General features: G+C 41.3%; 1 protein-coding gene across 2 annotated transcripts in view; it reads right to left on the bottom strand.

The window, feature by feature from the left end:
• The window catches only part of LOC118359020 (capping protein, Arp2/3 and myosin-I linker protein 3-like), a 48,177-nt gene that overhangs the window by 5,843 nt on the left and 15,303 nt on the right, over positions 1-27,031 (bottom strand). For both annotated transcript variants that reach the window (XR_004820584.2, XM_035737159.2), the window contains exons 17-32: positions 26,952-27,021; positions 23,971-24,052; positions 17,796-17,895; positions 17,440-17,494; positions 16,693-16,865; positions 16,531-16,599; positions 15,882-15,975; positions 15,550-15,648; positions 10,872-10,991; positions 8,638-8,751; positions 8,339-8,514; positions 8,029-8,116; positions 7,641-7,760; positions 7,500-7,566; positions 6,907-7,094; positions 2,911-2,990 (exon numbers count right to left, since the gene is read on the bottom strand). Coding sequence is in view for 1 of the 2 variants with exons in the window: in XM_035737159.2 (XP_035593052.1) it covers positions 2,911-2,990; positions 6,907-7,094; positions 7,500-7,566; positions 7,641-7,760; positions 8,029-8,116; positions 8,339-8,514; positions 8,638-8,751; positions 10,872-10,991; positions 15,550-15,648; positions 15,882-15,975; positions 16,531-16,599; positions 16,693-16,865; positions 17,440-17,494; positions 17,796-17,895; positions 23,971-24,052; positions 26,952-27,021 (1,695 nt within the window). In the remaining variant the exon portion in view is untranslated. The remainder of the gene's footprint in view (positions 1-2,910; positions 2,991-6,906; positions 7,095-7,499; positions 7,567-7,640; positions 7,761-8,028; positions 8,117-8,338; positions 8,515-8,637; positions 8,752-10,871; positions 10,992-15,549; positions 15,649-15,881; positions 15,976-16,530; positions 16,600-16,692; positions 16,866-17,439; positions 17,495-17,795; positions 17,896-23,970; positions 24,053-26,951; positions 27,022-27,031) is intronic.

Below are 27,031 nucleotides of genomic sequence, written 5' to 3'. Positions count from 1 at the left end.
CACTGCACTCTTTGAGAGAGGTAGTTAGCAAATCAGGCCAAAGACCCCTCAGAGACACCAATACTCCTTAGCTGGCCGACAAGAATGGAATGATCTACCAAATCAAAAGCTTTGGCCAACTCAATAAAAATAGCAGCACAATATTGCTTAGAATCAAGGGCAATGGGAACATAATTTAGGACCTTTAAGGTTGCAGTGACACATCCACAAACTGAGCAGAAACCAGAATGCATACAAGAGAGAATACTACAGACATCAAGAAAGCCAGTCAGTTGATTATTGGCAATTTTTTCCAACACTTTTGATAAACAGGGCAAAATAGAAATTGGCCTATAACAGTTAATAAGATCAGCTTGATCTCCCCCTTTAAATAAAGGACGCAACGTGGCTGCCTTCCAAGCAATAGGAACCTCCCCAGAGAGGAGAGACAAGTCAAAAAGGTCAGAGATAGGCTTGGCGATGATAGGGGCAGCAACCTTAAAGAAGAGAGGGTCTAAACCATCTGACCCAGATGTTTTTTTGGGGTCAAGTTTATGGAGCTCCTTTAGCACCTCGGACTCAGTGACTGCCTGCAGGGAGAAACTTTGTAGCGGGGCAGGGGAAAAGAGGGAAGAGCATCGGGGCTAGTTGCATTAGAAGTTGTGGGAGATGAGGAAATGTTGGAGGCATGGCCGAGTCAAATAGGAATCCTGACTTAATGAAGTGGTGATTAAAGAGCTCAGCAATGTGCTCCTTGTCAGTGACAACTACATCATCAACATTAAGGGACATGGACAGCTGTGAGGAGGAGGATTAATTCTCCAGGTCTTGAACCATTTTCCAGAGCTTCTTGGGGTTAGACCCACAGAGAGATAACTGCTCCTTAAAGTAATTAACTTTGGCCTTCCGGATAGCCTGAGTGCACTTATTTCTCATTTGCCTAAACGAGAGCCAGTCAGCCTGAATATGCGCGTGCCTTTCGCAAATGGAATTCTTGAGGTGGAGTAACTCTGCCAGATCATGGACGAACCAGGGGCTGAACCTCTTTAAAATTCTAATTTTCTTTATGGAGGCGTGTTTGTTAACAATACCACTGGAAATATAAAAAAAGAAGTTCCAAGCGTCTTCGACAGAGGGGATCACGCTGATTCTATACCAATTTACAGATGCCAGTTCATGAAGGAAGGCTTGCTCAATAAAGTTTTTTTAGCAAGCGTTTGTGAAAAATCAGGACAGGCATTTTAACTCAGCAGCCATTACGAACGCAGGCTGTAAAACAGTGATCAGAGATAGGCATCAGTCTGGTGTTTTCTGTCATAACCTTTCAGGATTATTTGTGAGGATAACATCAAGGAGAGTAGCATTTTCTGGGTGTTTGGAGTCATACCTTGTGGGATTGGTAATAATCTGAGAAAGATTTAGGGAGTCCCATTGCTTTAGGACTTGGTCAGGTGGTTTAAGCATGTCCCAGTTTAGGTCACTTAGCAGGACAAATTCAGACTTAGTGTAAGGGACCAGGAGAGAACAAAGGTCATTTAGGGTACAGGCCGGTGCTGATGGTGAATGATGACACCCAGAAACAGACAACAAAAAGCGATTTGAAAGTGTAATGCTTCTGCTCAGCAAATCAAATTGTTTGAGGACAGACTTGGTGGAGACAACTGAGCACTGAAGGTGATCCTTGGTAAAGATAGCCACTTTTGGAAGATCTGGTTATAACCAGTAAAGGTTATTTTTTAATTTTACCTTTATTTAACCAGGCAAGTCAGTTAAGAACATATTCTTATTTTCAATGACGGCCTGGGAACAGTGGGTTAACTGCCTGTTCAGGGGCAGAACAACAGATTTGTACCTTGTCAGCTCAGGGGTTTGAACTCGCAACCTTCCGGTTACTAGTCCAACACTCTAACCACTAGGCTACGCTGCCGCCCAGTGTTCTGTTCAAACCACTCTTTCTTAACCATGTCTCAGTAATGACCAAAACGTCTGGATTGGAGCTGTGAACCCACACTTTCAACTGATCAATTTTAGGTAATAAACTTCTAGTATTAATGTGCAGAAAACCCAGGATTTTACGAGAGCAGAAATCAGTGAAGCAGATATCAGAGCACAAGTCAGAATTGGGGTTAGCAACAGTAGATGGGCACATTTCCAGATATCATCAACAGTAATAATATCAGGGCACGGCACAATCTTTTGTCTTACCCATTCACCCTCTGAATGGCACAGATACACAATCCCATGTCTCAATTGTCTAAAGGCTTAAAAAATCCTTCTTTAACCGGTCTCCTCGCCTTTCATCTACACCGATTGAAGTGGATTTAACAAGTAACATCAATAAGGGATCATAGCTTTCACCTGGATTCACCTGGTCAGTCTGTCATGGAAAGAACAGGTGTTCCTAATGTTTTGTACACTCAGTATATGTCTATATCATAAGCCTGTTCAGTTTGTCCCTAGTCAGCACCTGTACTTTCACTTATTCACCCTGTCATCAGTCCCTGTATGTTGCTCTGGGCAGCTGCAAGGATACAATTCATGGCACACAACACTTTATCCAGAGTACATTCATTTAGAAATATGCTTAACAGAAAATGTAATAATACTAAAAGCATCTACTTAACCAGATGATCTGCTGTGTGGATATACTCTAGCATGGACCAGCATTACTCTGCCGGCATGTGACAAGAGGAGAGGGAAATCTCTGAAGCTATTAGTAAAGGCAGAGCACACCGAAAATCCTTATCCTGAAAGTACTCTATGGACTAATGGAAAGTAGGCCTAGGCTAAATGACTTGAGTTGTACTTACTTTGGAGGTGATTCATGCAATTTAGATCATGCTTATAGTGTGCCACTCACTCCTATTTGTTTTTGAGAGAGAGAGAGAGAGAGAGAGAGAGAGAGAGAGAGAGAGAGAGAGAGAGATCTACCTATCAGGGAGAACTCTCTTGGAGTAGAAATCTGGGAGTCCATCATCAAGAGGAGTGACAGCTCCATTTTCAGTGCAATGCTGGGGACGAGGAGAGAGATATTTCAGAATTACGATACTATTCTTAAACATCCATTTATATTCCAGAAATAAAGACTGATGTCCCACACTGTTTGTAAGTGCTTATTGGAGGGGCTTACAATGTATTTGTTAATGTTCTGTTGGTAATAATACAAATGGTTTATACTAGCTTCAGAGAGATGACTTAACCCAATTGGAGTAATTCACTTAGTATAGATTACCCTGGACCCAATCCAATTCATTCTGAAAAACAGAGCAGCACGCTGCCACTGCCGGGAGGCCCTAACATTTGGCAATATGGGGTGAGAATTATGCATGAACCATAAATTAAGTCAAAGTTGTATCATCATTACTTTAATCACATGAATAATGGTTCTTTTGGAATATAAAATGTGCTTGGGCACACATGCAAAATGTATAAATAATGGCTATACTAAATGCTTGTTAAATAAACCAGATGTATCAATATTAACATCAGGTCTATTTAACAAGAAATGAATATAGCCATTAGTTATACATTTTGCTTGTATCAAAAGGGAATATTGTCTTTGTAGTGGTCATTAGCTATGCAAATAACATCTGTATTCTGTTTTATTAATATGCAAGTATCTCGATGTAACTCCATGAGTTTTTAAGTTCACTTACATTGACTATGTGTTGCAATATCAGTGTCTCCTTAAATGTATAATTTATTAGCTAATATATCTACTTTTTTATGCTTCTGCACTCAGATGAGAAATCTACTACAGCAGGGGCCTCTCGGTGTATACAATATTCATAAGTGAGGGGGAGAACAAGTATTTGATACACTTCTGATTTTGCAGGTTTTCCTACTTACAAAGCATGTAGAGGTCTGTCATTTTTATCATAGATACACTTCAACTGCGAGAGACGGAATCTAAAACAAAAATCCAGAAAATCACACTGTAGGATTTTAAAGTAATTAATTTGCATTTTATTGCATGACAGAAGTATTTGATACATCAGAAAAGCAGAACACAATATTTGGTACAGAAATCTTTGTTTGCAATTACAGAGATCATACGTTTCCTGTAGTTCTTGACCAGGTTTGCACACACTGCAGCAGGGATTTTGGCCCACTCCTCCATACAGACCTTCTCCAGATCCTTCAGGTTTCGGGGCTGTCGCTGGGCAATATGGACTTTCAGCTCCCTCCAAAGATTTTCTATTGGGTTCAGGTCTGGAGACTGGCTAGGCCACTCCAGGACCTTGAGATGCTTCTTACGGAGCCACTCCTTAGTTGCCCTGGCTGTGTGTTTCGGGTTGTTGTCATGCTGGAAGACCCAGCCACGACCCATCTTCAATGCTCTTACTGAGGGAAGGAGGTTGTTGGCCAAGATCTTGTGATACATGGCCCCATCCATCCTCCCCTCAATACGGTGCAGTAGTCCTGTCCCCTTTGCAGAAAAGCATTCCCTAAGAATGATGTTTCCACCTCCATGCTTCATGGTTGGGATGGTGTCCTTGGGGTTGTACTCATCCTTCTTCTTCCTCCAAACACGGCGAGTGGAGTTGAAATCGGGAGAACTTCTTCCATTTTCGAATAATTGCGCCAACAGTTGTTGCCTTCTCACCAAGCTGCTTGCCTATTGTCCTGTAGCCCATCACCGCCTTGTGCAGGTCTACAATTTTATCCCTGATGTCCTTACACAGCTCTCTGATCTTGGCCATTGTGGAGAGGTTGGAGTCTGTTTGATTGAGTGTGTGGACAGGTGTCTTTTATACAGGTTATGAGTTCAAACAGGTGCAGTTAATACAGGTAATGAGTGGAGAACAGTAGGGCTTCTTAAAGAAAAACTAACAGGTCTGTGAGAGACGGAATTCTTACTGGTAGGTGGTGATCAAATACTTATGTCATGCAATAAAATTCAAATTAATTACTTTAAAATCATACAATGTGATTTTCTGGATTTTGTTTTAGATTCCGTCTCTCACAGTTGAAGTGTACCTATGATAAAAAAATTACAGACCTCTACATGCTTTGTAAGTAGGAAAACCTGCTAAATCAGCAGTGTATCAAATGCTTGTTCTCCCCACTGTAAGTGAATATAGATCCTGTTTTTCCATATTCATAATTAAGTATCACACACATTCAGCAGTTCAGTAGTATAGGGTACCATTCAAAAGTTTGGGGTCACTTAGAAATGTCCTTGTTTTTTAAAATAAAAGCACTTTTTTTTTTACCATTAAAATAACATCAAATTGATCAGAAATACAGTGTAGACATTGTTAATGCTGTAAATGACTATTGTAGCTGGAAACAGCTGACTTTTTATGCAATATCTATATAGGTGTTGTCGTGTCTTTGGCTATGTCGCATTAAGTGATATGACATGCTATTCTATAAAATCCTTTCTCTGTGATTAATATTACCTGATTGGGCTAATCATGTAAATGTAATTAACTACAAAGTCGGGGCACCACAAAATAATATTTATAGAGCTTTTATCTTCTGAATAAACTCTTAAAGACCTAGTAATATTTTACATCAATAGCAGTCAATATTAATCGTCACCTTATTTCAGTCTCATCTGAAAGTTGTAAATTATTGGTTATCTTCACGAACCCTGGCTAACAAGTTGAATCAGCAATGCAAAATTGTGTTTAATTATTTATTTACTAAATATATAACTAATCACACAGAATTACATATGCACAGAATGAATCATACCTTCATTACAAATTACGTCATAAAGGAAAACGTCCCTAGAGCGCGGAACAGATATGATAGCTGGTTACACAAAGAAAAGGGGCTGGGTTTGAGTGAAAGAGCGGGAAGACTGAGTAACAAAGGAAGAACCTGTGCTATCGTAAATACAGTATCTTATGCATTCTAAATTACCGCCCATTTGGAAAAGGAAATGCAATAAATATTTACTCTGAGCTGCGCTCCGGTAGGTTGGTCGTAGATGTAAGGCCAAGTTGCCCAACCGAGTCCTTTGAAGATGTCTCTGGTGGTAAATTGTATACGTTGTAGTAACATCATTGTGTGGTAGACTGGATACTCTGTCTGTTCTTTACTAGCCCACGTTTGCAGCTGCTGTTGCTAACTCATCGGCTAGGAGGTATCACTTCTGTAGTGAATAAGAGTTCAAAAATCATACCATTCGCAACCAAAGCTCACGCTGAGGTTGGCTTAGTTCTGTAGTTGACATGTTAGTCCTTTTAACGTATGGACCGTTGTCCTCACATCCTCGGGACAGGAGATTACATTTTTGTCAAGGCTTTATGTAGTGGAGCGAGAAGGGTGTGTTTGAAAAGTTTTATAACCCATCGCTCTTCACAGGGGCGGGCCACTGATTGAGCAGAGCCCTAAACTTATGAAAACCCAAATCTCTCATTTGGAAGCTATAAAATTACATTTAATCTCTTCACCAATAATTTTATATTCAAACATGTATATTGAACAACAATTCAATGTGAATCCGATAACTACAATGTGCAGACTTTCCTCTGTAGAGTTTATGTCATCCTATCATTCATGAGAATGTCTCAGATGACAACCGAACTGACATCAAGGACAGTTTTCAATAGTTTTCCGCTGTGCTAACATAATTGCAAAAGGGTTTTCTAATGATCAATTAGCCTTTTAAAATTATAAACTTGGATTAGCTAACACAACGTACCATTGGACCACAGGAGTGATGGTTTCTGATAATGGGCCTCTGTACGCCTATGTAGATATTCCATAAAATATTTGCCGTTTCCAGCTACAATAGTCGTTTACAACATTAACAATGTCTACACTGTATTTATGATCAATTTCATGTTATTTTAATGGACCAAAAAAAGGGCTTTTCTTTCAAAACCAAGGACATTTCTAAGTGACCCCAAACTTTTGAACGGTAGTGTATATTCCATACGGGGTGAGATCCTAATGTCAGCTTCCTCTTACTGTGTCAGAGGGGGCGTGTCCTGCTCGGTGTCTCCGTGGGGGCCTCGGCCTAACCCGTGTCACATGATGTAGAGGTGCACCCTGGGTAGGGAGTTCAGACAGCCCCTCACAGGATGCGGAGCGAGAGAGGGCTGAGAAAGAAGAGGACGTAGAGGGTGGCGGGGAGGAGCTGGAGTCATCACACAGGCCTGAAAGAGAGAGCGGAAAAAAGATGGAAAGATGACGAGATGAGAGCGAAACAGATGCATAAAAGGGAGAGAAATGGAGAAGGAAGCAGCAAGAGTGTAGAAGTTCCCTTAGCAGTCATGTGGTGCTGTCATCTGTGCTTGAAATAAACACTGTTTAAAAACTACAACAATTGGCAACTGCACTCAAATATGTTGAGGCAGTAATGGGTTCAGGTTGGCATGCACACAAGCCATTAGTGGCTCACTCAGAGAGAGAGAAGGAAGGAGAACGAGGGAGAGGGAAAGAGGGAGAGAAAAACAGACACAGCAGGACACAGTCACTAATGGACCTATAAAAGAGAGAGAGCTGGGAGGAAGAGAGAGATAGAGGGATATAGAGAAATAGTGGGACGGAGACATACTCACTCAGTCTGGTTGAAACAGGTCGTATTCGCCTAGTTCTAGAGCTGTGCTTCTTAATGGCAATTGTGTCCTAGAGAGGGAAGAGAAAGATGTCAAAACACCAACACACATCCTAGACAGACAATGTCAACACACAATGCTTACTATGCTTGTGCCCAGCTCCTCGTCTGTGATGTCCAGAGAGTCTCTGTGTCTGTGTGACCTCCGGCCTGTCCCTCCATCACATGTCCCCTCCCAACGCTTCACCTGGGACACCTGACGTGTCTGGGACAGGGAGCAGACGCTACACATGAATAAATGTATTATGAAGGTTCTTATACAGCAACGCTCATAAAGGTGTTATGACTGGTTTCATAAAGGTGCTATAAAGGTTGTTATGAATGATACTGCTAAAGTGTATACTGGTGTTATGAATGCCTTATTTGTGCCCCTTCAAGTAAAGTGTTACTGGTTATGGTAGGCAAAAGGTGACAGAATCGATATCCGGCCTATAGACAGACAGACACACAGACAGACGGCAGCATGTCTATACCAGGGTCTTTTGAGTGGCGTAGAGCTCCTGCAAGATCTGATCCACAATGGAGTTGGTGAGATATGAAACCACTGAGAGCTTCACCTCTCTGGGAGAGGGGGAGAGAGACAAAGAGAGGGAGAGGGAGCAGGAGAGGGAGGCAGGGCGGAGAGGAGGGGGAAGACAGTATGATGGAATTAGTTCACAGATACCCACACTGATTAAATGAAACAAATAAGACTGCATCACTTATCTTCCTCCTTCAGCTCCCCCTCTTTTTCCTTCCTTCCTTCCTTCCATCCCTCCCTCCTTCCCTCCCTCCCTTTCTTACTCCAGCGCGCGGTGGATGTCCTGAGCTGCTCGCTCCATCAGGGCCGTACGGATGGCTGAGCGAGGGATGGACACACGCTCAGAGACGGACGAGAGCGGAGGACTCAACCTCTCTGCGGCAGAGGAGGACAGCGGACACAGCTCACGACAGAGAGACACCATGGAGTCAACTATCACCTGTCAATCAACAAGCCAATTAAACAATCAATCAATCAATGAAATATTCAACCATTCCATAAAAATATGAAGAAGTAAATCAAAGGTTTATATAAATATGGGATGTATAATTGAGGATTGCACCTGTAGTTCCTTGTCAGCTGCTTTGGCCAGTTCTCCTGCCAGTGAGTCCAGTCTCTGTCTGACTGGCCCATCTACTGACAGCACATGAGCTAGCTCACAGAGGGAGGGGTACAGCTGAAACAGAGAGAGAGAGAGAGAAAAAAGAGAGGAAGAGTGTGTGTGAGAGAGAGAGAGAGAGAGAGAGAGAGAGAGAGAGAGTCAAATTAATACACAAATAATGGGGTTGATGTGTGCCATTGGGATCAAAATGTCAAAATGATTTCAATGCAGTTCCACATGTATAAAAGTTAATATATGCAAATGTACCCATTAACTACACCAATACAACAACATAGATACAGGACTATACGTCTTTTAAGCAGGGTTCATACAGACATTGGCAAGTCAAATTCAATGTTATACAATTATATAATTTAAATAATTATACATATAAGGCCTAATATATATCCCCAACCCCTCCCCCCAAAAATCATGCAAAAAGTGTCAAAAAGTAGGCCATTATTAACACTTTAAGAATAATGCTTTTTTTTTAGGCCTTGCCAATGCATTGATATTCAAATTATTATTATAGTACATTCTAAAATATGTGAGAATAATGTGGACATTGCCTGACAAAATCGATGATGGTGATTTTTCTGTAGCCGACGCGGGCACACATAATAAAGTTATGAATAGCGGTAGCAGTAATCTCTCCATTTGAATGGTGAGCATCGCTGTTTTTGTAATGAGAATTTGACCAAATACCAGGTTCCTTTTTTAATGGAAGGATTTGTATGGAAAACCAAGTTGAAGGCAACATTAGATCTTGTCGTCCTCAAAATAACCGCACATAGGAGCGCAACACCACTCAATTGAAGCAGCGGGAAACGAACGAAAGTGGTCACATCTCTCACAGAAATGTATATAAAAACAAAAATCACGGATAATTATAAAGGAGCAGGAGAACTTACAAAATTGTCTACAATAATTACAATGACTTTTCAAGCACCAAAATGTAGATGGCCTATTCCGGTAATTGAAGTACAACTTCAAGTAGGCTACCTCAAGCCACTTGTATTTTTTTTAAATTGCAGGTGTAACAATGGAAACCAAAATATATTTGTCATGTTATTTCATTACCAGATCATATTGTGGATAAGCCCATTATGTTATGTAATTTGTTGTCATTATATCCAGAACAATTCATAGGAATAGCGTTGGGTGTTGCGCAATAGTCCAATTGCGCACAGTAGACTCCGTGTCCAATCCGAGGCAGAAAAACATATGAAAACATGAACACATGAACTTGATGTTTTCTCTGTTAAATCTAAAAAAAGACACTACTGTACATCAAGCAGACAACAACAGGTGATCAATTTGCTAGGGATATTAGATCCAATGTGGATCCAGGCACACCAGCGTAAGGAATGAGACACCAACATTTTCTGGACATTCCTCATGAACACATTTTTTTTTCCAGCACTTGGGCTGTTGTTGCATTGCATGTGCTATCACAACAGCTGTTTATCACTTGACTGTCATTCAGAAAATTCCTTCCTTGGATCAGATGATGATGTGTGAAAATACCAGGGCATATCTAATCAGCTGGACACCAAATGCACATCCAACAAGTATTATGCATAATTATAGAAGAACCATTTTAATGACAGTATCGATTTAGGTTTTAAGTATCAAGGTAAGGTGACTCTGTTGGTTACAAGCATTTGATTTTGCAATCGCGTTTATTATTTTAGATTTGTGTGCCCATGAAAACTGGTTTCACCCCGTAACACAAGAAGACGCGAAATGCTAGGTAGTTACAGTGCATTTCTGAGATCTCTATTACAAGAAAAAGCCAGAGGCAATATTCTTAGAGTTACATTTCTAATTGAACGGATTAATGCTTATTATATGACGACAATTTACACTGCCATAAATGCAAGGACAGAAAAGTAATGTTTCATGTCACACGATTGTGGGAAAATCCGTCAAGACACTAAACATGATTAACGGATAAACAGGTTTTAAATCAACTCGTGAATTGTATTGAATATAGCTATGACCCCACCTTATATCGTAATGTAATGACATGGCAAAATTTGCCAGATTATAATCAATGACGTATCAACAGCTGTAACAAGTAGTCCAGTGTGTGAAATCCTCACTGATACCCTAGTAGGAAGACCACATACACTTAAACACTCAACTACAATCGAGAGATTAGAGAAATGATTCACGTATGCACACACACTCACCGCGCGAGAGTTCCTGGCCTCCTTCAGCACTTGTTTAGCAGCTTGAATCTCCTCCATCTCCCCTACTCCACGCAGCACACACACCTGCTGCTGCACACGCACACACAGACGCTCCATCACCTGGGAAACAGAGAACAGAGAATGCATACATACTGTGTGTGATTGAGAGACAATGAGTTGAGCCATCATCAGATCAATATTATTGAGAGACAATGAGTTGAGCCCTCATTAGAGCAATAAGCCATCATTAGAGCAATATTATTGAGAGACAATGAGTTGAGCCCTCCTTAGATCAATAAGCCATTAGAGCAATATTATTGAGAGACAATGAGTTGAGCCCTCCTTAGAGCAATAAGCCATTAGAGCAATATTATTGAGAGACAATGAATTGAGCCCTCGTTAGAGCAATAAGCCATCATTAGAGCAATATTATTGAGAGACAATGAGTTGAGCCCTCATTAGAGCAATAAGCCATCATTAGAGCAATATTATTGAGAGACAATGAGTTGAGCCCTCCTTAGAGCAATAAGCCATCATTAGAGCAATATTATTGAGAGACAATGAGTGGAGCCCTCATTAGAGCAATACGCCATCATTAGAGCAATATTATTGAGAGACAATGAGTTGAGCCCTCATTAGAGCAATAAGCCATCATTAGAGCAATATTATTGAGAGACAATGAGTTGAGCCTTCCTTAGAGCAATACGCCATCATTAGAGCAATATTATTGAGAGACAATGAGTTGAGCCCTCCTTAGAGCAATAAGCCATCATTAGAGCAATATTATTGAGAGACAATGAGTTGAGCCCTCATTAGAGCAATAAACCATCATGAGAGCAATATTATTGAGAGACAATGAGTTGAGCCCTCATTAGAGCAATAAGCCATCATTAGAGCAATATTATTGCTCTAACATGGCTCAACTCATTGTCTCTCAATTACACACATAAAACTAACACACATATAGAGTGCATTCGGAAAGTATACAAACCCCTTGACTTTTTCCACATTTTGCAACGTTTCAGCCTTACTCTAAAATGTATTAAATAGTTTTTCCCCCTCATCAATCTACACACAATTTCCCATAATAACAAAGTAAAAACAGGTGTTTTAGAAATGTTTGCAAATGTATTAAAAAGAAAAAACATTTACATAAGATTTCAGACCCTCAGTACTTTGTTGAAGCACCTTTGGTAGCGATTACAACCTCAAGTCTTCTTGGGTATGACACTACAAGCTTGGCACACCTGTTTTGGGGGATTTTCTCCCACTCTTCTCTGCAGCAGCTCCTCTCAAGCTCTGTCAGGTTGGACGGGGAGCGTCGCTGCACAGCTATTTTCATGTCTCTCCAGAGATATTAGATCGGGTTCAAGTCCAGGCTCCGGCTGGGCCACTCAAGGACATTCAGAGACTTGTCCCGAAGCCACTCATGCGTTGTCTTGGCTGTGTGCTTAGGGTCGTTGTCCTGTTGGAAGGTGAACCTTCGCCCCAGTCTGAGGTCCTGAGCACTCTGGAGCAGGTTTTTTATCAAGGATCTCTCTGTACTTTGCTCGGTTCATCTTTCCCTCGATCCTGACTAGTCTCCCAGTCCCTGCCACTGAAAAACATCCCCACAGCATGATGCTGCCACCACCATGCTTCAAAGTACGGATGGTGCCAGGTTCCCTCCAAACGCCTGGCATTCAGGCCAAAGAGTTCAATCTTGGTTTCATCAGACCGGAGAATCTTGTTTGTCATTTTCTGAATTCTTTAGGGGCCTTTTGGCAAACACCAAGTGGGCTGTCATGTGCCTTTTACTGATGAGTGGCTTCCGTCTGGCCACTATACCATAAAGGCCTGATTGGTAGAGTGCTGTAGAGATGGTTGTCCTTCTGGAAGGTTCTCCCATCTCCACAGAGGAACTCTGAGACTGTGTCAGACTGACCATTGGGTTCTTGGTCACCTCCCTGACAAAGCCCCTTTTCCCCCGATTGCTCAGTTTGGCCAGGGGGACAGCTCTAAGAAGAGTCTTGGTGGTTCCAGACTTCTTCCATTTAAGAACGATGGAGGCCACTATGTTCTTGGGGACCTTCAATGCTTCAATACATGGAATTTTGGGTTGGTCTCATGTACTAAACTGTGACGATCAAGCTTGGTATCTTTTTAAAGATCTGTTTCTGTCTTCACTTGACTCTCTGGCTCCGATGAAACAAAATTTGAATCAAACAGCGGTCAGAGAAATGGATCACTTCCGAGATCTTAGACCTCATAAGGAAAAGGGATCGATTACCTGGCCAGCTTCAGAAGGACAAATCTACAACCAGATTATGATGGTTTATATTAACTGTAGAAACAAGGCAAGATACAAAATGGATAAGGCTAAATTCCAACATTATATAGACGCCGTTAATGACAACTTACTCACAGCCTTGTAAACTGTGGAAAATGTTAAAGGACATTGGCTCCAAAACTCCCCCATAAGGTAAAATCCTGTACTATTGGTCTGGATATTGATGATTTTTTATGTGCTTGTGTCACTGCTAAAATTATAACGCATATTGCAAACCTTTCTATTAGTCGTGGTACATTTCCCAAGGATCTCCACAGGATCTCCAAGGTGGTTCCACTCCACAAGAAGAGCAGTAAAACAAATGTAGGAAACTACAGGCCTGTGACAATCCTCAGCACCCTTTCCAAAGTTGTTGAGAGATGATTTGTTTTATCAACTTAAGGGATACCTTAATTGAGCACAAACTTCTATATGAACTCCAATCTGGCTTTAGAACAGCTCATTCCACTGATACTTGCCGTATCCACCTTTTTGACCACATTAAGCAGGAACGTGAGAAGGGGAACTATACAGGTAGGGTCATGTTAGACTTGCACAAAGCTTTTAACACAGTGGACCATGATATTCTCCTGATGAAACGGACATGCATGGGTCTAAATGATGTAGCAGTGAATTGGTTTAGGTCTTATCTGACCAACAGTACACAAGTATCCAATGTTGGTGATGTTCTGTCAGACAAAGAAAAATCAGGTGGAATTTTCGGGCCTCTCCTATTTCTTATATACGTTAATGATATGTCAGATACAGTAATGTGCAAACTCTTGCTTTATGCTGATGATTCAGACATACTGGTATCAGGGATGGATACAGTTTACATAGAGGAGACCCTGAGTAAGGATTTGCATTTTGTTAGAGATTGGTTGTCTGGCAACAAATTGTCACTACATTTGGGAAAAACTTAATCGATTTTGCTTGGATGAAAACGTAGATTGCTTAGGGCCGACTAGATAACGGTAAACTGTGCAGGCAATGAGATTGAATCTAAAACAAGTGTATCTTATCTTGGTGTGTCCCTAGATCAATACCTTTCTGGAAACCTGATTGCAGGCAGAATTCTTTCGAAAATGGCGAAAAAAATTGAACATTTTATATCGTGACACTAGATATTTTAACATTAAAGGTAAGAAACTGCTTGTCTCAACCTTGATTCAGTGTCATTTTGATAATGCTTGCTCTGCCTGGTATAGTGGGCTATCAAAAAAGTTGAAAAAGAGAATGCAGGTCATGCAAAATAATGGTATCAGGTACTGTATATGCTGAATGTCCCCCCTAGGACCCACATAGGGATTACAGGAATTCCGGGAGGTGGGCTTGTTGCCTTTGGTGCCAAGAGTGGACCAATTTATTTGAAGGATCGGTATGATGTGCAATTAATATATTGTTTTAATGTGAAATTAATATGGGTGATTTTTAAGGTTAGGGAGAAGTGCAAAGAATAGTGCTACTTTTTAGGATGTCAATATAAATGAACGTATTTAAGGTTGTTTGTAATTGAGTCTTGCCTTTTAATCATTATATGTGTTATTGTTTTTACCATCGAGGACCACTTTGGAAACAAGCGTTTGAATTAATACTTTCAAGTGATATCCTCTGGATCCACATCGTACATTTTGTTGTATTTGTCTGGCGTTACCCAAAATAAATTCAATTCAATTGCTGCATAATTTTTTTGGTACCCTTCCCCAGATCTGTGCCCTGACACATTCCTGTCTCGGGGCTCTACGGACAATTCCTTCAACCTCATGGCTTGGTTTTTGCTCGGTTTTTGCTCTTCCAAATCAGGTCCAATCAATTTAATTTACCACAGGTGGATTCCAATCACGTTATAGAAACACCTTAAGGATGATCAATGGAAACAGAATGGACCTGAGTTCAATTTCGAGTCTCAATGTGGAACAAACTCCCTCACGACGCCAGGACAGCGGAGTCAATCACCACCTTCCGGAGACACCTGAAACCCCACCTCTTTAAGGAATACCTAGGATAGGATAAAGTAATCCTTCTCACCCCCCTTAAAAGATTTAGATGCACTATTGTAAAGTGGCTGTTCCACTGGAGGTCATAAGGTGAATGCACCAATTTGTAAGTCGCTCTGGATAAGAGCGTCTGCTAAATGACTTAAATGTAAATGTAAATGGGTCTGAAAACTTAGGTAAATAAGGTATTTCTGTTTTTTAGAAATGTATAGGAACACGTTTTTTGCTTTGTCACTATGGAGTGTTGTGTGTAGATTGATTAGGACATGTTTTTTTTTTATTTGATCCATTTTAGAATAAGGCTGTAACGTAACAGAATGTTGAAAACGTCAAGAGGTCGGAATACTTTCAGAATAGACTGTACATTAGCTACCTGCTCAGCAGTGCTGGTGACCAGGCCCTGGTGCAGCCGTAGAGCCTGTCTCTGAGAGAAGCGCTGAGTCTGGTTGTTCCTCAGCAGAGCACGCTGGATCTGATGACCACAGATGAAAACCATATTCACTCACACAGGCAATACTACTGTGTGAAAATGTCAATGAAGCATAGTCAATTGAAATGGAAAGGGCCGGAAGAGAGAGAGAATGATGGTGCTAGCACAGAAAGGAAGCATTGGAGGAAAGGAGAGGACATGGAGAGGCAGAAGAAAGGAGAGGATGGTTAACTGACGGTTGGAGGGGGATTTAGATGGGAGCATTAGGAGCCCACCTTGGTCAGTGCCTGCTCTGCCCTCTCGGGGGCGCTACGGTACGCCTGGCTGATGTCACTGAGGGGGAGGGGCATGTACTGCAAGGTGAAGTTACTGGCAGAGAACACATCGGAGGTGAGAGAAAGACAAGAGGTTTGAGTTAGGAAGGAGACAGAGAAAGGAAGGAGATGGAGAGGAAGGAGACAGCGAAATAAAGGAGATAGAGAAAGATAGCTATAGAAAATTGCATTACAGACCCAAGGGTAAGGGTTAATAATCCCTGTGAACGGAATCCCTTCCAAAATACCCCCTTAATACCCCCAATGTGATCTATAGCCTAAACACATCCCTAGGCCATTTGAGATCGCACGTTTCAATGTGTACAGTAAGCTAGGTCTGGTTCACATGTATCTGAGTTGATATATTAGCCAGCTAATTCTGAAAATTCTTTCTGAACAACAGGACATCAAAATTAGACACAGCTTCAGGCATCCCCATGTCTCTTGGGAGCTATTTATATCAACTCTCTCGCTTCCTGTATTTTGAGCGTACAAATTCATCAAAGGGGTCTGTAAAATAAGCTATAGCGAGCTATAATGGATTTAGAAGACTGAGTGTGTGTATGTGTGCGAGCATGCATGTGTGTGTTTGACCAACAAATCGTCTCACTGTTCAAGGGCTCGAGCCACGTCCAGGAAACCTGTAGCTGAGGTGTTGTTACGATCCCACGTCACACTCCTTTCAGGACAGGGGAGAAGAAGTGTTAAAAACAACCATCACCATACCTGACAATACCCTCTATCTCTCTCCTTCCCGCTCTCTGTCTCTTGCCTGAGTGTGGTGTTGATCTGTAGGGCTTTGCTCAGCATCTTGGCTCCAATGTCCTCCAGGCTGTTCCCACTCAGGTCCACCTTACGTAGGCAGGTGTTACTACCCAGAGCATTTACTAGCACTGTACCGCGAGAACGCAGCCGCGAGTCAGCCAGGGAGAGGGACTGGAGGGCCTGAGGAGGGACAGGGAAGAGGGAGAGAGAAAGGGTGTGGCGTGAGGGAGACGGGAGAGGGCAAGGCAGTGGGGGTGAGATGGTTGGGTGAGAGGTAAGGGTGGAGACCAGGTGAAAGGTAAGGCAGAAGAAGAGGGTCGGACAGGACAGAGGACAGAGAAGGAGATGACAGCGGAGAGAGATGGTAAAACGCTGCTATGAACAGTTGGGAGCAGTGCTGAGGAGAAACGTAGGAACTCAGCATTTGTAATAAACAGAGCGATGTGTCATAGCTTTGTACACAAAGTGAATCATTCAGAAGGCACAATATGTTACATTCCACAGTAACAGAGCCATGGAGTGATATACATTAAGGAAAACACCATTTTGTAGAAGATAAAGAGTTTGAGAGAGTACCATGTCAAATACAGTATGTGTGTGTGGTGAATGTCAGTATTTAACCATGAGTTTTCACTGAGTAAATGAATGTCTATAGTGTTTGTGCGTTTGTGTAAAAACTCTGCAGTACAATCAGTGAATATAAAATGGAATATTATATTGTGTAATGTGTGAATGTTGACGCATTCTCACTCACACATTCCTCCTCCTGTATGAGTTGGACCAGCTTCTGTAGGATTTCCTCCAGCACCCTGTAGATAGAGCCATGGGGAGAGAGGCAGTTCAGGCTACACTCAGCAGGAGCTCTGGCACTAGTCATTTCCTGCCGCTATCGTAATCATCCCAGTCTGCCTGAGGAAAATCAAGCTGTGAAGCAAACTGACACACGCATACACATGCACACGCATGCCCCCACAAACAGACACCCACACACACACACACACACACACACACACACACACACACACACACACACACACACACACACACACACACACACACACACACACACACACACACACACACACACACTGTGCCTTTGTAGTGCTTTACCTGCTGCTCTTGATGTTGAAGTTCTTGCCCAGATACAGGTGCTTTAGGGAGGTGTGTCTGGACAGAGCTGGTAGGACTGAGAGAAGGTCTGCATCCAGCCCTGTAAACACAAACCACAAACCCAACTACATCAAATAAACACTTTATCTTCGCAATTGGCTACCTGATTATTGCAGCTCAACGGGTATAACTTTTGTTGACAATCTCAATAGCTTTTGGAAACAAAAACCAATTTTACAAGGAGGATGGGATCCACCCGAATAATTTGGGTTCCTGGATCCTTTCACAGCATTATAAGGCTGCGTTGAGACAAGGACGTATCAATGACCCAAGCCCAACTCGGTTAATACCTACCATTGTGTCGCTAAGTTGTCACAATGCTTCAGCAAATGTACATTATCCCAGGGGAGTAAGTAACCTAATGTATGTCCCTCTAACCGCCCTGCTGATCCTACAGCTATTGTATGCAGTAATCATGTGCCTATGAACCAGGGATATACTGTTAGCACTCGGGCGGTGTGCCCAAGTAGGAAATACACTGTGTGCTGCTCACCCTGCACTAACATACATAACATGCGCATGAGAGGATCTGTGAGACGAATGGGAGAAACTCAACGTATAAAGGTGTGACAAACTTGTTGCGTCACACCCAAGAAGACTCGATGTTGCCAAACTTATGTCAATTTAATATTAACATTTTTTTAATTGTAATACATTAGCAAAAATGTCAACAAATTCAATGTTTGCTTTGTCATTATGGGTATTGTGTGTAGATTGATGAGAGAAAAAAAAGAATTTCATGAATTTTAGAATAAGGCTGTAAAGTCAAGGGTTCTGAATACTTTCCGACGGCTCTGTATGTAGCTTAAGAAACACGGTTGATGAAATCAATAACTTGCTAGTAACAGATGACATTCATATTCTGACTATCTCTAAAACTCACTCAGATAATACCTTTGATGATACAGTGGTGGCGATACATGGTTATAACATCTACAGAAAATACAGAAATGCCAATGGTGGAGGTGCTGCTGTTTATATACAGAACCACATTCATGTAAAGCTTTTGAGAGGATTTCATGTTAAATACTGTTGAAGTAATATGGCTACAGCTTCATCTGCCTCATCTAAAGTCCATTCTGGTGGGAAGCTGCGATAGACCACCAAGTGCTAAAAGTCAGTATCTGGACAACATGAGTGAAATGATTGATAATGTATGTGATATCAACAGAGAGGTATATTTTCTCAGTGATTTAAATATTGACTGGCTTTCATCAAGCTGCGCACTTAAGAAAAAGCTTCAGACTGTAACTAGTGCCTACAACCTGGTTCAGGTTATCAGTCAACCTACCAGGGTAGTTACAAACAGCACAGGAATGAAATCATCAACCTGTATTGATCACATCTTTACTAATGCTGAAGAAATTTGCTTTAAAGCAGTATCCAAATCCATTGGATGTAGTGATCACAATATAGTAGCCATATCTAGGAAAACCAAAGATCCAAAGGCTGGGCCTAATATAGTGTATAAGCTAATAAGCATGCACCCATTAAGAAAATGACTGTAAAAACTGTTAAATCCCCATGGATTGATGAGGAATTGAAAAATTGTATGGTTGAGAGGGATGAGGCAAAAGGATTGGCAAATAAGTCTGGCTGCAAAATATATTGAGAAATCATGTGACTAAACTAAATAAAAAGAATAAGAAACCATACAATGAAACAAAGATAAATGATAGAAAGAATGATGGAAACAAGCTTTGGAGAACCATAAATGAAATTAAGGGCAAAAAGGCAAACTCAGCTCCATCATTCATTGAATCAGATGGCTCATTCAGCAAAAAAACCACTGATATTGCCAATTACTTTAATGATTTTTTCAGTTGCAAGATTAGCAAACTTAGGCATGAAATGCCAGCAACAAACACTGACACTGCACATCCAAGTATAACTGACCATATTAGGAAAGACAAGCATTGTAATTTTGAATTCTGTAAAGTCAGTATGGAATAGGTGGGAAAATATTGTTGTCTATCAACAATGACAAGCCATGATATTGCGGACGATATTTCCACTCCTACTTGCCGTATCTTCAATCTAAGCTAACTAGAAAGTGTGGGCCCTCAGGCCTGGAGGGAAGCAAAAGTAATTCTGTGTCACGTTTGTCATAATAAGTGCACCAAAGCGCAGCATGATCTGGGTTCCACATCTTTTTATTACTAAGTGAAACTCACAGCAAAACAAAACAATAATCTCAAACAAAACATGACGCTAACAGTAGTGCTAACAGGCAACTATCCATATTCAAGATCCCACAAAACTCAAAGGGGAAATGAATGCCTAAATATGATCCCCAATCAGAGACAACAATAAACAGCTGCCTCTGATTGGGAACCATGCCAGGCCAACATGGAAATATAAATCACCTAGATGACCCTCCCGAGTCACACCCCGACCGAACCAACATAGAGAATAAAAAGCTCTCTGTGGTCAGGGCGTAACAATCCGCTACCCATGAATAGAGAAGCCCCCTTTACTGGCTCAAATAGCCAACCAATCAGCCTGTTACCAACCCTTAGTAAACTTTGGGAAAAAATGGTGTTTGACCAGATACAATGCTATTTTACTCTAAACAAATTGACAACAGACTTTCAGCATGCTTATAGGAAGGACATTCAACAAGCACAGCACTTACACAAATGATTGAGGATTGACTGAGAGACATTTATGATAAAAAGCTGTTTTGTTAGATTTCAGTGTGGATTTTGACATTTTCGGTCATAGTCTGCTACTGGAAAAACATATGTACGTATATTGTGGCTTTACACCCCCTGCTATATTATGGATAAAGAGTTACCTGTCTAACAGAATACAGAGGGTGTTCTTTAATGGAAGCCTCTCCAACATAATCTAGGTGTGCCAGTGTGTCTATGTACACTACCGGTCAAAAGTTTCAGAACACCTACTCATCCAAGGGTTTTTCTTAATTTTTTACTATTTTCTACATTGTAGAATAATAGTGAAGACATCACAATTATGAAATAACACATATGGAATCATGTAGTAACCAAAAAAGTGTTAAACAAATAGCAACCCTTTGCAGTGATGACAGCTTTGCACACTTTTGGCATTCTCTCAACCAGCTTCACCTGGAATGCTTTTCCAACAGTCTTGAAGGAGTTCCCACATATGCTGAGCAGTTTTTGGCTGCTTTTCCTTCACTATGCGGCCCGACTCATCCCAAACCATCTCAATTTGGTTGAGGTCCGGGGAGTGTGGAGGCCAGGTCATCTGATGCAGCACTCCATCACTCTCCATCTTGGTCAATTAGCCCTTATACAGCTTGGAGGTGTTGTCCTGTTGAAAAACAAATGATAGTGACACTAAGGCCAAACCAGATGGGATGGCGTATCACTGCAGAATGCTGTGGTAGCCATGCTGGTTAAGTGTGCCTTGAATTCTAAATAAATCACAGACAGTGTCACCAGCAAAGCACCGTCACACCATAACACCTCCTCCTCCAAGCTTTACGGTGGGAAATACACATGCAGAGATCATCCGTATCTCACAAAGACGCAGCGGTGGGAACCAAACATCTCAAATTTGGACTCCAAACCAAAGGACAAATTTCCACCGGTCTAATGTCCATTGCTTGTGTTTCTTGGCCCAAGCAAGTCTCTTCTTCTTATTGATGTCCTAGTAGTGGTTTCTTTGCAGCAATTTGATCATGAAGTCCTGATTCACACATTCTCCTCTGTTGATGTGGAGATATGTCTGTTGCTTGAATTCTGTAAAGCCTGCAATTTCTGAGGCTGGTAACTCTAAATAACTTATTCTCTGCAGCAGAGGTAACTCTGGGTCTTCCATTCCTTTGGCGGTCCTCATGAGAGCCAGTTTCATTTTAGTGCTTGATGGTTTTTGCGACTGCACTTGAAGAAACTTTCAAAGTTCTTCAAATGTTCCGTATTGACTGACCTTCATGTCTTAAAGTAACGATGGACTGTCATTTTCCTTTGCTTATTTGAGCTGTTCTTGCCATTATATGGACTTAGTATTTTACCAAATAGGGCTATCTTCTGTATACCCCCAATACCTTGTCACAACACAACTGATTGGCTCAAACACACTAAGAAGGAAATCAATTCCACAAATTAACTTTTAACAAGGCACACCTGTTAAGTGAAATGCATTCCAGGTGACTACCTCATGAAGCTGGTTGAGAGAATGCCAAGAGTGTGCAAAGATGTCATCAAGGCAAAGGGTAGAAATTTGAAGAATCTCAAATCTCAAATTTATTTGGATTTGTTTAACACTTTTTTGGTTACTACATGGTTCCATATGTGTTATTTCGTAGTTTTGATGTCTTCACTGTTATTCTACAATATAGTAAAAATAAAGAAAAACCTTTGAATGAGTAGGTGTTCTAAAACTTTTGGATAACTCAACACTATACACGTCAGCTACTACAGCGAGTGAAATCACTGCAACACTTAACAACGAGCTGCAGTTAGTTTCAGAATGAGTGGCAAGGAATAAGTTAGTCCTAAATATAAAATTTAAAAAAAAACTAAAAGCATTGTATTTGGGAAAGATCATTCACTAAACCCTAAAACTCAACTAAATCTTGAAATAAATTATGTGAAAATTTAGCAAGTTTAGGTGTCTAAACTGCTTGGAGTAACTCTGATTCTAAACTGTCACGATCAAAACATGTTTTTACAACAGTAGCTAAGATGAGGAGAAGTCTGTCCATAATAAAGTGTTACTCTGCCACTATCAACAGGGCAGGTCATTCAGGCTCTAGTGTTGTCGCACCTGGACTACTATTCAGTCATGTGGTCAGGTGCCACAAAGAGAGATGTCGGAAAATTATAATTGGCTCAGAACAGGCCAGCACGGCTGGCTCATAAATGTACACAGAGAGCTAACATTAATAATATGCATGCAAATCTCTCATGGCTCATGGCTCAAAGTGGAGGAGATATTGATTTAATCACTACTTGTTTTTTGTAAGAAGTATTGTCATGCTGAATGCAATGAGCTGTCTGTTTAAACTACTAGCACACAGTTAAGACACTCATACATGCCCCACAGGACATGACACCAGAGGTCTCTTCACAGTTCCAAAGTCCAGAACAGACTATGGGAGGCGCACAGTACTATGTAGAGCCACGGCTAAATGGAACTCTATTCTACATTGTGTAACTAATGCAAGCAGTAGTGTCAGATTTTAAAAAACAGATAAAAATACACCTTATGGAACAGCGGGGACTGTGAAGAGACACACACACAGACATAGATAGACGCTTACACATACACATGATAAGACACGCACTCTACCCGCACGTACAAATTGATTTAGTATTGTAGATATGTGGTAGTGGTGTAGTGGCCTGAGGGATCACAGTTCATGTGCTGTGAAAAGTGTTATGACATTTAATGTCATGTAATATTTAAACTGTATATAACTGCCTTAATGGACCCCAGTAAGAGTAGTTGCTGCCTTGGAAGCAGCTAATGAGGATCCTTAATAAATACAAATACAGAGCCCCCACAAATACAAAACTATCTCAAAAGTGGCAAGCACACAGCCCACTCATACAAAACATGCTAAAACACAAACAAAAACCTAAGCTGACTGAGTGGTGCAGATTGCTTGTGTGTGCCACAGTGGTGTAGAGCTGTGGTTCTCAACTGGTTTTACCTTGGGACCCAGATTGAACCAGGATGTCTCAGTCACGACCCAATATTCGCATTGCGAAAACTAACGGCCAAGATTCAATCAGGAAAACTATTTTTAATGCTATATTGATAGTAAATGTAGCAATTATATGACAAGGTAATAACATTCCCATTCTCTATTTCATCGTAAATAAATTACATTTTGCCCATATTCTTGATGAAAAATGTTCATAAACTCACTGGCTTGAGGCCACAAAATCAACCAAAATAGCTCTGCTAATAGCTCCATATTGAAAATACTGTGACTGAAGAAAAATTGTTCAGAGATTACGTTATTTAATTATGTCATCATTTATACACACTTTCTACCTGGTTTAAGTTGTTTAAGTTCAGAAAGGAGTATTTCTGTACTCAGACCTCTTTGGGTCATGACTTGTGTAGAGTGCAGTGTACCATATAGGGCCATAGTGGTGCAGTCTGTCATTGTGCTCACCGTTGTCAGAGATGTCCAGGGTGGCGATGGAGGAGACCCTGGGGAACAGCTCCTGGATCACAGAAGCTCCTGCAGATTTCAGCTGGGAGAGAGAGAGAGAGAGAGAGAGAGAGAGAGAGAGAGAGAGAGAGAGAGAGAGAGAGAGAGAGAGAGAGAGAGAGAGAGAGAGAGAGAGAGAGAGACAGAGACAGAGAGACAAAGAGAGACAGGGAGACAGAGAGCGTGCGTGCAAGAGAGAGAGAGACAACATTTGTGGAAGGAGGACTTTCAAAGCACAATAAGACGAGACCTTGACAAGAGATAGTTTCTATGTACAGTGCCTTCGGAAAAGTATTCAGACCCCTCAATTTGTTCCACATTTTGTTATGTTACATCCTTATTCTAAAATGTATAAATTGTTTTTTCCCCTCATCAATCTACAAATACCCCATAATGAAAAAGCAAAAACAGGTTTTGAGAAACTGAATTTGTCACGCCCTGACCTCAGAGAGCTTTTTTATGTCTCTATTTTGGTTTGGTCAGGGTGTGATTTGGGTTGGCATTTTATGTTCTTTATTTCTAGGTTTTGTGTTTCTATGTTTTGGCCGGGTATGGTTCTCAATCAGGGACAGCTGTCTATCGTAGTCTCTGATTGGGAATCATACTTAGGCAGTCTGTTTGGCCACCTTAGGTTGTGGGATGTTGTTTTTTGTTAGCTCTGTGTAGCCTTCAGAACGTGACGTTCGTTGTTCTTTTGTTGTTTTGTTTGGTGTTGGAATTAAATAAAGAATCATGAACACGTACCACGCTGCACCTTGGTCCACTTCTTCCGAAGGCGTTACAGAAATATCACATTTACATAAGAATTCAGACCCTTTACTCAGTACTTTGTTGAAGCAACTTTGGCTGCGATTACAGCATCAAGTCTTCTTGAGTATGACGCTACAAGCTTGACACACCTGTATATGGGGAGTTTTTCACATTCTTATCTGCAGATCATCTAAACCTCATTCAGGTTGAATGGGGAGAGTTGCTGCACAGCTATTTTCAGGTCTCTCCAGAGATGTTCAATCAGGTTCAAGTCCGGGCTCTGGCTGGGCCACTCAAGAACATTCAGAGACTTGACCTGAAGCCACTCCTGCATTGTCTTGGCTGTGTGCTTAGGGTCGTTATCCTGTTGGAAAGGTGAACCTTCGTCCCAGTCTGAGGTCCTGAGAGCTCTGGAGCTGGTTTTCATTAAGGATCTCTCTGTACTTTGCTCCATTCATCTTTGCCTCCATCCTGACTAGTCTCCCAGTCCCTGCCTGGCACTGCCACTGCCACCACCACAGTGCCAGGTTTCCTCCAAATGTGATGCTTGGTATTCAGGCCAAAAAGTTCAATCTTGGTTTCATCAAACCGGAGAATTTTGTTTCTCGTGGTCTGAGAGTCCTTTAGGTGTCTTTTGACAAACTCGAAGTGGACAGTCATGTGCCTTTTACTAAGGAGCAGCTTCCGTCTGGCCACTCTACCATAAAGGCTTGATTGGTGGAGTGCTGCAGAGATGGTTGTCCTTCTGGAAGGTTCTCCCATCTTCCCAGAGGATCCCTGGAGCTCTGTCAGAGTGATCATCGTGTTCTTGGCCACCTCCATGACCAAGGCCCTTCTCCCCCGATTGCTCGGGCGGCCAGCTCTAGGAAGAGTCTTGGTGGTTCCAAAGTTTTCCATTTAAGAATGATGGAGGCCACTGTGTTCTTGGGGACTTTCAATGCTGCAGAATTTTTGTTGGTAACCTTCCTCAGATCTGTGCCTCAACACAGTCCTGTCTCGGAGCTCTAAGGACAATTCCTTCGACCTCATGACTTGGTTTTTGCTCTGACATGCACTGTCAACTGTGGGACCTTAAAGTGCATTCGGAAAGTATTCAGACCCTTTGACTTTTTCCACATTTTGTTACATTACAGCCTTATTCTAAAATGGATTAAATAGTATTTGGAAGTTTATTACAAATTAAAAGTGACATATTACATTTACCACAGGTGGACTCCAATCAAGTTGTAGAAACATCTCAAATATGATCAATGGAAACAAGATGCACCTGAGCTCAATTTCGAGTCTCATAGCAAATGGTCTGAATACTGAAAATAAGGTATTTCTGTTTTTTCTAAATTTCTAGAAACCTGTTCTTGCTTTGCCATTATGGGGTATTGTGTGTAGATAAATAGCTGCGCAGCAACACTCCTCATCCAACCTGACAAAGCTTGAGAGGATCTGCTAAGAAGCATCGAAGACACTCCCCAAATACAGGTGTGCCAAGCTTGTTGCATCAAGACTCAATGCTGTAATAGCTGCCAAAGGTGCTTCAACAAAGTACTGAGGAAAGGCTCTGAATACTTATGTAAATGTGATATTTTATTTTTTATTTTTTATAAATGAGCAAATATGTATTATAACCTGTTTCTGCTTTGTCATTATGGGGAATTGTGTGTAGATAAAAAAGGGAGGGGTCTGAATACTTTCCGAATGCACTGTATATAGACAGGTGTGTGCCTTTCCAAATCATTTCCAATCAATTGAATTTAGCACAGGTGGACTCCAAACAAGTTGTAGAAACATCTCAAGGGTGATCAATGGAAACAGGATGCACCTGGGCTCAATTTCAAGTCTCATAGCAAAGGGTCTGAATACTTATGTAAATAAGGTATTTCTGTTTTTTATTTTTTATAAATGTGCCCCAAAAAATGTAACCTGTCTGTCGTTATGGGGTATTGTGTGCAGATTGCTGAGGAAAAAATTTTTACTTAATCAATTTCAGAATAAGGCTGTAACGTAACAAAATGGGGAAAAGGTCAAGGGGTCTGAATACTTTCCGCAGGCACTCTATATCTACTGTACACTAAGTCCTTACTTGAAACATAAGAAAATAATGCCAGAGAGACAGAGATGGGAAATTATAAAGGCCAGCAGGAATTGAATGTTCTGTGTGCAGTGACAGATAAGCAGACAGAAAGACAGACTTGTACCTCACAGCCACTGATGTCCAGGTGAAGGTCATTAATGTGAGGGTTTGTGGTCAGACCTATGAAAAGAGACCTAAAGAAAG

The sequence above is a fragment of the Oncorhynchus keta genome, chromosome 26, assembly GCF_023373465.1.
Source record: "Oncorhynchus keta strain PuntledgeMale-10-30-2019 chromosome 26, Oket_V2, whole genome shotgun sequence".
In the NCBI taxonomy this organism is placed as follows: domain Eukaryota; kingdom Metazoa; phylum Chordata; class Actinopteri; order Salmoniformes; family Salmonidae; genus Oncorhynchus; species Oncorhynchus keta.
Note: the sequence above shows the minus strand (reverse complement) of the source record. Positions and strands in the feature narration are given on the sequence as shown.